Below are 12,623 nucleotides of genomic sequence, written 5' to 3' on the forward strand. Positions count from 1 at the left end.
TGACACTAAATATTAAAAAGACCTTTATAAAAAAAAAGAAACAGCAAATACATTAAAGTAACATTTACATGAATTCAACTTTTTTTTTTTTACTCTTTAAACAACACATAATTTGCACTAATTCATTCCTAGGATAAGGTAGCTTTGGGCAACAGTCAATACAAAGATGGTAAGTAAGGGAGAGGCCACACCCAATATGCAAATATATGGTGCCAGGAGCATTATGGGAAAACTGTATGAACCAAACCTGATGGAAGAGCATTGACACGTTTAGTGATTAAAAGTTGGTTGAAATCATACTTTTTCATTGGTTCAACAAGTATTTTTAAATTTTCAGGTTGAAGTTCTCTAAATTCGTTCACTCAACTTGATAATCACTTTTTAGAGTGCACTTAAGAGCACTAAAAGTATGTTCAAATTAGGTAAAGAATAATAAAAGTGCATTTTTAATTGAATATACTTTCTCTGTAAACTTACCGGCCAGCACAACTCAATAAAATGAGTTCAGAGAACTTCAACCTGAAAACTTAAAAATGTTTGTTGAGCCAACGAAAAAAATAGATTTAAATTAACTTTTAGCATGATAAACATGTCAATGCTCTTTCTACAGTTGGTTCATACAGCTTTCCTATAGGCTTCTGCCACCATATATTTGCATATTGGGTGTGGCCTCTCACTTACTTACCATCTTTGTGTTGTCTGTTGCCCAAAGCTACCTTATCCTAGGTGCGCAGTAGTATAGTATATGTGTTGGATGTCAGGCATCAGTGTTGTAGCAAAGGCTGCACATGCTTAGTTTGATTCTAGTTGAATGGGGTCTACTAAGCAATTCTGCAGAGGTTTTCACTTGGTGCTGGTCATGCTATTTGCATTATGGGGCATGCATGGGGTGTAATCATTCTCCACAGGTTGCTGCGTTCACTTGGACTATACAGTGGTGTAAAAAGATTTTTAAACGAGCTAAAACTGCAATCAAGCTTTACCAATAACTGGCAGTGAGTCTTTCACATCTCTGTGAATGAATGTTGGTTCACTTCTCTTCAAAGAATTGTTTGTTTAATTCAGACACATTGGAGGGTTTACAGCATGATCGCCCTGTTTAAGATTATCCACAGCACTTTAACTAGACCGCTTTAAAACCTACATTTTTTTAGACTTGTTTGTGTGCTTTGGATCATTGTCCTGCTGCAGAACCCAAGTACACCTGAGCTTGAGGTCACAACCAGATGACTGGAGATTCTTTAAATGTTGTTCTGTGTTCTTTTGTGACCTCCTGGATGAGTTATTCATGCCCTTTTGGAATAATTACGGTCAGCCGGCCACTCCTGGGAGGGTTCACCAGTGTTTCATGTTTTCTCCATTTGTGAATAATGGATATCACTGTGGTTCACTTGAGTCTCAAAGCTTTAGAAATGACTTTGTACCCTTTTATAGACTGATAAACGTAAGGTTTGTTGTTGAATTTCTTCAGATCCGGGCATAATGTGTTCCTATGTGACATCTTATAGATGCTTCATGTTGTCAGATTGGTTCTGTTTAAGTAATTCTTGATTCTACAGGTCTGGCAGTAATCAGGCCTGGTTAAAAAAATGTGATTAATCATAGTTCATTTATAGGGGGGTTGAGTTCGAAGGAAATGTTCCATTCTAGAAACCCACACTTTCTCAAACAATCTTTTACACTCAACCAACACACACTGATGAGCAAGAAACTGGCCTTGAACCCAAGACTGCAGTACTAAAAGAGGTGAACCATCAAGCCATTGGGTTATTGATTTAGTGCCATATAAAAAAACATATTAAGTATAGTTTCCTACAGAACTATTATATCGTCACTGTCCAGTGAAAACCAAGTGTCTTCAAAACAGCAATTGTAGAGGAGAGCACAAAACCTTCTAAACTATCAATGGAAGTCAAGGTAAAAAGAGTTTATTTCAGGTGATTTTGAAGTATTTCTATTGGTCCATTTATCATGAAATATTGGCACAGTGTAAAGGAATATAATTGTACACAAATTATGTAGTAAACTAAAAATCTACGAAAATGGAGATACTTGTTTTTTTATATCAGACAGCAACGATATAAAGGTTCCAGTGACTCTACATGATGTGGAAGTTCTTTAGCATTTTAGAGGAACCCCTGCAATACAACCCCTGGCATACAATCCAACATCTGGTATTTTCTATTATGCTCTTCCAGAAGATCTGAATGGTTTCTACAGGATGAATCCTGAAAAAAAACCTTCCCTTATTTATTACTATTATATTACTGCTTTATTACTTCCATTCCCCCTCTTTTTCCTATTTGTGTCTTCAAATAGGCTGAATCCTTGAAGGAAATGTTTGCTCACACCACTGGTCATCCTTCTGCTGCTTTCCTCTGAAGGACAGCAGCTGAGTCTGAATTCATTACATCTCTGAAGTGCTGATTGACAAAAGCTCAGAGTAAGAGCACCTCATGCCTGTGTGTAAACACACGCTCCACATATACTGGCCATCTGTGTGTCCACGATAAGCTCTGTAGAGGGAGGGGTGGAGAAGAAGCGAGCATCCTTCCAGCCCTGTTCCAAATCTCCTTTAAAAACATGTTATTTTATGGAAGCAAAAATGTTTTTTTTTCTATGGAATTGCCCAACAAACCTTTTTAAACCCTTAATGCAAAAAAGAAACATTGTTTAAAAAGGTTCCTACAAACTCCAAAGGAAAATGGCTTTATAAAACAAACAGGCATGCTACATTTACTGTACATACAGCTCTGAAAAAAATAAGAGACTACTTAAAAAAAAAATAGTTTCTTCGATTTACCAAATTGAAAACCTCTGGAATGTAATCAAAAGGTAGATGGATGATCACAAGCCATCAAACCAAACTGAACTGCTTGACTTTTTGCACCAGGAGTAAAGGCATAAAGTTATCCAAAAGCAGTGTGTAAGACTGGTGGAGGAGAACATGCCAAGATGCATAAAAACTGTGGTTGAAAACAAGGGTTATTCCACCAAATATTGATTTCTGAACTCCTAAAACTTTATGAATATGAACTTGTTTTCTTTGTATTATTTGAGGTCTGAAAGCTCTGTAACTTTTTTGTTATTTCAGCCATTTCTCATTTTCTGCAAATAAATTGGCATTTGGGTGAAATGTTGTCCGTAGTTTAATAGTCATATGTATATACCTATAAATAGCAAAATCATAGAAACTGATTCAGAAATTGAAGTGGTCTCTTCATTTTTTTAAAGCCATTTGTAGCATGTATAACCAGAGATGTATCGTAATAAAGTAGAAGTACTTCATTAATGTCCTTCAGTAGTAAAATGCTGTATCTGTATCTAAGGGAGTATAGATGTTTCTCCTACTTCCACTTTTACTTCACTACATATTTTCGATGAGTTACTCGTCGTTTCAATTATAAAAAATATATTCAAAATATACAAATATACAATTCATTCTAAAACCACATTATCACTAAAGCCAGAGCAGTAGATGTTCTGCACTGTCACTGGGTTTGATGAAGCTACTCATCACTAAGCAAATCAAGTGATCAATCTGATCTATTGTTAAACTATTGTTGTGTGAATAAACTTAGTTGACTCAAGTTATCATCTAGATTTGACTAAGTTAATTTAAATAAACTTAAAATTCTATTTACATTTACAACTTAACTGAGTCAAAGCAAAATTATAACTTGATTGAGTTATGTTGAGCCAATGAATAAAAAAATATTTTTCAGTGTAAAATTGGTTATTTCTAAACATTACTCAACTATTTTGAGTTAGCTGAATAATTGTGTGGCGTATATACATTCAAACTGAGATCTTTAAATCGAACCAACTTATAATAACTGAGTTTAGTCTGCTGCTTTTGGCAGCTTCTTTTTGATTGGCTTCTGGCACAATCTATTTGCATACGGGGTGTCCCCCCCCTGTTTTTGGCTCTCACAATCTGTGTGTAATGATTTCCCCCGGGCTACCTTAGGTAAACTTGTAGCAAGTAAATATTAAGTTTCTGGTTCACCACAGTTTGAGTATCAAGCACTTGTGGTTTGTCTGTTGAATGGATGGACCAACACAAAGTTAGTGGAATGAAAATGATTCGTGAATCAAATAATAATCAGAAAAGTCTGATATGCAAACAAATTTAGCTCCCTTTACTCTGAACTCCCTACATAAAATCCAGGGTAACACTTTATAATAACGTTCAGCTATAAATCATTTATAAGTTTTTAATTCCTAATTAACTAAACATGAATTAATCATGTACTCATATCTATAAATCATGCATAAATATATTAGTAATGATTCACAAGACACATACAAGTTATTATTTCATTCTTAACAAATGATTAACAAATGATGAATAGGTCAGGAATTCAGTTTTTATATATCAGTTACATACTTACAATAATCATTATTCATATGTAAATAGAATATTTACAAAGGAATGTAATGTTAAGGCCTTTTTAGCCAAACATACTTAATGAATAAAACATCTATAAACTTTGATTTTATAATTTATTTATCATGAACTAATCAAGTATTAAACAGTAATTTACCCAGTAGCCTTGTGTGTGCTCTGGGTTCTGTTGTAGCTAATTATTTTTACATATTATTTTAATGATTATTTTAAGACAGATTTAGACAGGTATATGATGTTCGCATTCAAAGCAAGCTCCTAGCTCCTTCCTACCTGATGGACTTCATGCACAGCTTTGTTGACCCAAAAACTTCAACTGCAGCTTATGTGGCTAAACGAACTTCCACTGAGCAGGAATCAAACACACTCAAGATTGAAGCATTTAAATGACCAGTAAACCAGTGTATTCGTCTGGGTGATATTTTTCTCTCACAGTCTACCTACCTACTGTCAGGTGATGCTGAATTTCTCCCTAGGTGTGTGTGTGTGTGTGTGTGTGTGAGAGAGAGAGAGAGAGAGAGAGAGAGAGAGAGAGAGAGAGAGAGAGAGAGAGAGAGAATGCTTTATTCTGCTTGTCTGTGATGGACTGGTGGTCTGTCCAAGGGCTTACATGTCTTTTGCCCTATAAACACTGGCATAGACTTCAGTACCCCCCATCACCCAGAAGGATTAAGTTTATAAGAAGGTGATTAATACATATCTAAAAATCATTTATAAACTATACTTCTTTTGTTAAATCATTTATAAATGAATTGTTCAACATTTATAAAACATTTTGCAGCACCTAATCTAAAGTGTAAACTATTCTCTGTATATAAATATCTGAAAATGCCTGTAAATCATTTATAAACTATATTTCTTTTGTTAAATCATTTATAAATGAATTGTTCAACATTTATAAAACATTTTGCAGCACCTAATCTAAAGTGTAAACTATTCTCTGTATATAAATATCTGAAAATGCCTGTAAATCATTTATAAACTATATTTCTTTCGTTAAATCATTTATAAATGAATTGTTCAACATTTATAAAACATTTTGCAGCACCTAATCTAAATTGTAAACTATACTGTATTTTCAGAACATACAAATATATAAAAAGGCCTGTATATCATTTAATAAAACAGATTTAATGGTTAGGACTTAAATAACAATGTGAGTGTTAGTGAGGCTCTTCAGTCAGCACTTTTGCTGCTACTAATCGTGGACTGACACACACACATATACACACTTAATTTAACTTGCCATTTATTAAAACATGAATATGACTAAAAAGTTGTTACAATTTGTATCGCATGTGATATTAAATACAAAACTTCATCTGCTTATTAAAAAACATTCACAATTTGTTGCACAAATTAATTAATAAAATGTGATATACTGCATAACCTGAAATAACTATAACTTTTTTCATAAACCTTAAAACCATAAACCTAAAAACTTTTTAGATTGCTTGCTAGATTATTAGTTCTTGTGGAATTCAAATGTCCCATTTTATTCATGGAGTTTTCCAAGGTCATGAATTAGTTGTCCTAGAGGGCCATTATGATGTTTTTTAGCTAGCCATTCATACCATTCTATTACAGTCAAGTGTTTTTTCAACAGCTCCTCTGACCGGTTACCTCTAAGCCTCCAAACAGTTTCCTTGTATGTTCTCCAGGCTCTCTCTATATGCTGGGTGTGAGCCCCTGTCTGAGCATCAACATATGAGACACTGTGATTCACTGTGTAATGTCTGTAGCCAAACTGAGGTAGAGCTTGCCGATATGCACGCCACTCATCGCTTAAGATAGTGGATCCCCTCCTGACATGTCGAGTGATGAGTGGCAAGAGTTCCCTTCTGGACCTTCGCTCGACTAAGCGAAGAACTGGCTTTCTTTGATTTGTGCCCCCAGCTTTCACACCCAGCATCCCAAACACCCACTTCCTCCTTCTCCATCCCCCTGCCATCCGTCCTCTTCCATACTAGATTAGATAAAAAGGAAAATTTTATACAATTGCCAGTACCTCCTGTTACAAAATATTATCTTGGCCAGTTTCTACTTTCTAGTTACAGAATAGCAGGCCAAGGCAAAATTCATATACAACACTTTTTTGCAATTTCATTTTCATTACTACATAATTAACACATTAACATTTAAGAATGATATTACTGAATAGCATAAAGCATAAGGCGTAAAAAACACCATATTCCATGATAACAAACACAAGCTAACATAAAAATGTATACATTAGCATACATTATCCAAATTTTTTAGAAAATCCTGGTAGAAATGTTATTTCTAGGTACTTCCAAAGAACTGCAAATAAACTGTTGATGTGGCTGGATGAGCTGCTGATGAAGCTACTCTTAATAAATCTTAAAATTAATAGCTTAAGAAAATACCTGCAATGTATAAGTATTAATTACTACTAACAATATAAAAGAAAGAAAATAAATATAAAATGTATGTCAATTTAACATCAACATCATACAAAATATCAAGATACAATGACACCTGCCTTTCTTTTATGTCTGAAGTGACTCTCGTCTATAACAATGAACTGCCTGCGTCCTCCAATACGCTGTCCTTTTCTTCTTCTGAGTCTTTCCATTGACACCACGCAAGCTTCTCTCACCTTTTTGGCCATTTTTGACAGAGTTGCTGAACTTCCTGCTATTTCATCAGCTATCATGTCAATTTGGCGCAAATGCAGACCTTGACAAAACCTGCAAGCACATAATAATACCAACTCTTAAACTGTAACCTAAAAATACCTTACCAAATTAAAGTAATTTAGACTGGAATATAAAGCTCTGAATAAGAGTATTATTTAGTACTTAATAAATCTAAATGTGGGCTTAAAAACCCAAGTATATACATGAAACGTAAACTATACAGTACATGTAGCAGGCTGAGACATAGTAAACCTGTATGTGTAAGCTGCTTTCACCTGTACACAAATTCCATCCATTTGAAGAGAGACACTTTGGAATGACTAAACACAGAGTTGTGCCTGACAGATCTCTTCATTTGCCTTCCTCTGTGGATAGCTCGTTGACACCTCCTGCAGGGATGGGAATTATATTGATGTGAATTTAGGTGTATTAATCTAACATTTTTTTTTTTTTCAAATTATAATGTTCTGTTTAATTCCAACACTAATAAATTACTTTTTATTATAGAGCTAAGTGATGAAGCAAACATGGTTTTCCTGAGATTTGATATGATGGAACAGACAATGCAGTGCCACATTAAAAACATGTGCCTTAAAACATAACTTGCACATATGCAGGCACACATATAGATATCCATGACATGTTTAGAAATGCTTGACAGAATAAAAAAAACAAATTTAATAATTTACGTCTTGAATGGTGTTAAAAGCATAACAGTACAAGGTTATAATTACTGAACAAGGCTTAATTTAGTTTTAGATAAAAAGCTAATCTTTACATTCTTTAGTGCACATTTGTTCAAGCACATTAGGTTAACTAAAAGCATGATAATTATATGACAGCTTGACTTACCATTCATAGCAATCTGAGCAGTTGCTCTGTTTCAGCTTCATTCTGTGGTGACAGAGACTGCATTTCACCTTTTTCTGCAACAGTTTCTTCTTATGAAGCCACTTTATTAATTTTAAATGTTTTCTTTTTGATTTCTTTCCCTCGATCATTTTCCTTACTTTTCTCTCCAAATACATAATTTTGGCGCATTTATAACCGGATGACTGTCAGTTAAACGTGTCTAACTTGCATGTAAGTTACAGGATTCAGTCAGAGAATCTCTAATAGAGGGGAGAACACCCACTTGAGAATCACTTCTGTGTTTATTTGACCACCAGAGGCGCTCCCGAGTGAGTCCAAAACGAATAGGTTTGAATGGAGAAATAGAGCAAAATCAGAGTTTATAAATATTTAATACTTCTTATACTGAAAAAAATACTAATGTCTTCAATAAGTAATATGCTGTTTTCCTAAATTAAGAGAATATACTGACCAAATGAATAGTTACTATTTTTATTTTGAGGTTTTAGCCTTTAGCTCCATTCACCCCCATTCATCCAGAACTCACTCGCGGGCTCCCTCTAGAGGTTGTCTGTGATTTTCTAGTGCGGAGAAGATAGGAAGTAGGTAGGCTCTCCATAAACTGGCTTTGATTCAGTCTTATTTCACGATTTATTATAAATTATTTATATATTATTTATATAAAGCTTGCTTATTAAATATTTATTTGGCTTATTTAGCTTAAACAACTACTTTGAATTACGTTTTGTGTATGTATAACATATATATATTCACGTATGTATCGTTTATTTACTATTAAAACTGTCAGGTGGAACTTTGTAATATGGGTTGAGTTAATTAAGGGGGGCACCAGGGGGGCCACTAATAACGCCGCCGCTGCTGCAGGGAGAAGTCCGGTCGTGATGGAGTTGAGCAGTATATCTGCAGCTCGCCCCAAACGAGGCAAAAAGACCAATAAATCTGCAGAAACCAACAAAGAAGGGGAGCATGGCACAGGTAAGATATGTAACGTTAGTTTTTATTAAAACTAATGTTAGGAAATGTAGCTTACTAGCTACATTACATCCTGTGATTTCCGAGGAAACTTGGCTTACACTAGCTTACCTAGCTAACCTAACCTTAGCTAGCTGGTTGGATCACTGTTCATTATGAATAATATGTGTTTACCATCCTCAGTCAAATTTTAGCAGGCCACCATTAGCTGAGAATTTATAAGGATGATGTTAGCACACTAGTTAGTTGTTATAATTAAAGTATGAGTTATTGGTGTAACACAAGTACTGCAAAAAATGACTGATAGACCAGCCCATCAGTCCAAGGACCAGGGATGGCGATACCTGTTAGACATTGTTTTAGGCAACTTTTTTCCTGCTGTGCGACAGTTGGACTACAATTAGCTAATGTTATGTGCCAATCTTGTTACTTATCTTTGACTTGTAGGTCATTTTTAAACAGTTTATAATATTTGAACTTATGTAGAGAATCCACCAACATAATTTATTAACTTAGTGGTTAACAAGTCCACAGTCCACTATTAGAATTTATTTATTTTTTTGCAGTTACCCAGTTAGCCCCAACAGCTGTGATGTCCTTGAAAAAACACCAGATTCTACTGGCTGAAGCAAAGAAGAATGAGGAGGCTATGTCTAAAACAATTGCTGACCTGAAAGAAGAAAGGGACGGTCTTCTAAAACAGTTAGACGAATGTGAGTATTTTGGTAATTAATATAAAATATTTACTTAGCACCAGAATGGCTGTACAAAAACATAAACCCCGGCCCTCTAACTTGCCACCACTTAAAATCCTACATTTTAAAAATGTCTCACTCAAGTTTGATTTGTTTGATATTAGACCAGAAGAAAGGTCTGAAAGGTGGCACCGCAGAGGACGATTCGTCTGATCTATGTGAGGACCAAGAGTCATCAGAGTTTTCTGAATCTTCTTCATCTTCCTCTTCTACGTCAATGTCAAGTTCCTCTGAAGAGCAGAGAAAGAAGAGAAAGAAACACAAGCACAGCCACCAGAAGAAGCTCAAAAGAAAGAAGAACAAAAAAGGAAAAGAAGAAAAGATGCAGCAGTATAGAAAGAGAGGTACCTAAAACCACAGACAAATCCATATATATATATACATATACAGGGCCAGCTTAAAAAATTAGAATATCTTTGAAAAGTTACTTTATTTCAGTAACTCTGTTAAACATGTGAAACTCATATAATATATATATATATATATATATATATATATATATATATATATATATATATATATATATGTATTAAACTCAGAGTGATCTATTTTAATCGTTTATTTCTTTTTTTGTTGATGATTTTGGCTTACAGCCAATGAAAACCCAAAAATCAGTGTCTCAGTAAATTAGAATATTATATAAGACCGACTGATACTGTTGGCAGTGTGGGTAGTTTGCTAAGTCCTGCTGGAAAATGAAATCCACATCTCCATAAAAGTTGTCAGTAGCAGAGGGAAGCATGAAGTGCTGTAAGATTTTGAGGGAAAACAAAACTGCACTGACTTTAAACTTGATCATAAAACAAAGTGGATCAACACCAGCAGATGACATGTCTCTCCAGACCATCACTGATCATCAGTAAATTTTACATTTAATTTGGAAATTAAGGGAGCAGAGTCTGGAGGAAGAGTGGAGAGACACACAGTCCAAACTGCTTGAGGTCTAGTGTGAAGTTTCCACCAATCAGTGATGGTTTGGGGAGACAAGACATCTGCTGATGTTGATCCACTGTGTTTTATCAAGTCCAAAGTGCAGTGTTTTCCCACAAAATCTTACAGCATTTCATGCTTCCCTCTACTAACAACTTTTATGGAGATGTGAATTTCATTTTCCAGCAGGACTTAGCAAACTACCCACACTGCCAACAGTATCAGTCGGTCTTATATAATATTCTAATTTACTGAGACACTGATTTTTGGGTTTTCATTGGCTGTAAGCCAAAATCATCAACAAAAAAAGAAATAAACGATTAAAATAGATCACTCTGAGTTTAATACATACATATATATATATATATATATATATATATATATATATATATATATATATATATATATATATATATATTATATGAGTTTCACATTTTTAACTGAGTTACTGAAATAAAGTAACTTTTCAAAGATATTCTCATTTTTTGAGCTGGCCCTGTATATATATACACATGCATATATGTACCTTGGACTGTTTAGTCTGCAGTTGATATACAGAAGTAAATTTGTGAATGTCTCTGCTCATTACCAGAGACTGTGAGGTGAACATTTAAGCAATGGTTGAGCAACACTGTATCAGTTAGCCAAATTAAAGCTATAAAGATTAGATTTTAAATATTTTACTTTCTCTGTCTGAAGCCTAATGAATCATAAGTCTTGAGGCACGAGTTGGCAGTCACTAAATCAAGTCCATATGAAATAAAATAAAGTAACAAGGGCATTTTATAGGAATTGTTTAGTTTGTTTGTACTTTTCTTATTTGTGTGTGTGTTTTTATCTTTGTGTTTGTCTCTGTAGCTGGAAATCCTCAGCAGACTGTTAGAAGATACAAGAAGATTTTGCATCAGTACAGAAGGGGGAAAAATCTCCGTGATGCATACAGGGCTGTTGGAGTAGACAGAAACACTGTAGTGGCCAATGCTCCCATTGCAGAGCTAGCTATCGTGGCACCCCAAGAGTACAGTAAGGTGTTGGAGGGTTACTCAAGGCAGGAGAAACTGCAGGTGTTTGCAAAAAAGTGTGCAGATGTCTTAAATAATGATGTACAGCTGTTAAACAATGTGGAAATGTACAAAAAGAAAAACAAGCTTCTGCCTTTAATGAAAAGAAAGTAAGTTTTTTTTGTAATGTTTCGCAAGCTTGCCTATTGTTTTGGACTGTAAATAAAACTAAAATGGACATCCAACAGATGACAGTGTTATTGGCTGTGAAGACAATGTTTTAAAAGTGCAGCAATGGCAGAGTTATTTTTCAGTTGTTAATGATTCAGAAGATTTTGTTGAATTTGTCATTTTTGAGTGAAATTGTTATTACTGTCATCTTCTTTTCTGTTTTTGAAAAATAAGTTTTTTGGTTGCCACTTTGAATTTAATAAAGACCTGCAAGTTGTTACCAGTAAGTTGATTTTCCTAAGTTGATTTTTTATATGTACTTGGATATTTGGATATGTTTTGGAAATGTTAAACAATTAATTTTAAAATTATTTAACAAAACAATATATAGTTTATAAATGATTTACAAGCATTTTCAGATATTTATATACAGAGAATAGTTTACACTTTAGATTAGGTGCTGCAAAATGTTTTATAAATGTTGAACAATTCATTTATAAATGATTTAACGAAAGAAATATAGTTTATAAATGATTTACAGGCATTTTCAGATATTTATATACAGAGAATAGTTTACACTTTAGATTAGGTGCTGCAAAATGTTTTATAAATGTTGAACAATTCATTTATAAATGATTTAACAAAAGAAGTATAGTTTATAAATGATTTACAGGCATTTTCAGATATTTATATACAGAGAATAGTTTACACTTTAGATTAGGTGCTGCAAAATGTTTTATAAATGTTGAACAATTCATTTATAAATGATTTAACAAAAGAAGTATAGTTTATAAATGATTTTTAGATATGTATTAATCACCTTCTTATAAACTTAATCCTTCTGGGTGATGGG

The 12,623-nt window shown here is 33.9% G+C and overlaps 1 protein-coding gene across 1 annotated transcript; it reads left to right on the plus strand.

Moving 5' to 3' along the window:
* Positions 1-8,225: 8,225 nt before the first annotated feature.
* LOC125804824 (coiled-coil domain-containing protein 106-like) lies at positions 8,226-12,057 on the plus strand. The gene is made up of 4 exons (XM_049484446.1): positions 8,226-8,916; positions 9,480-9,626; positions 9,773-10,012; positions 11,457-12,057. Exons 1-4 carry the CDS (start codon positions 8,697-8,699, stop codon positions 11,771-11,773), a joined length of 924 nt encoding a protein of 307 aa, XP_049340403.1. The 5' UTR covers positions 8,226-8,696; the 3' UTR covers positions 11,774-12,057.
* The last annotated feature ends 566 nt before the right edge of the window (positions 12,058-12,623 follow it).

The sequence above is a fragment of the Astyanax mexicanus genome, chromosome 10 (assembly GCF_023375975.1).
Source record: "Astyanax mexicanus isolate ESR-SI-001 chromosome 10, AstMex3_surface, whole genome shotgun sequence".
Taxonomy (NCBI): domain Eukaryota; kingdom Metazoa; phylum Chordata; class Actinopteri; order Characiformes; family Acestrorhamphidae; genus Astyanax; species Astyanax mexicanus.

Coding starts and splice junctions, on each gene's coding strand:
- LOC125804824 (XM_049484446.1), top strand. CDS start 8,697: ATGTATCGTTTATTTACTATTAAAACTGTCAGGTGGAACTTTGTAATA. Junction 8,917..9,479: donor AGAAGGGGAGCATGGCACAG/GTAAGATATGTA, acceptor ATTTTTTTGCAG/TTACCCAGTTAGCCCCAACA. Junction 9,627..9,772: donor TCTAAAACAGTTAGACGAAT/GTGAGTATTTTG, acceptor GTTTGATATTAG/ACCAGAAGAAAGGTCTGAAA.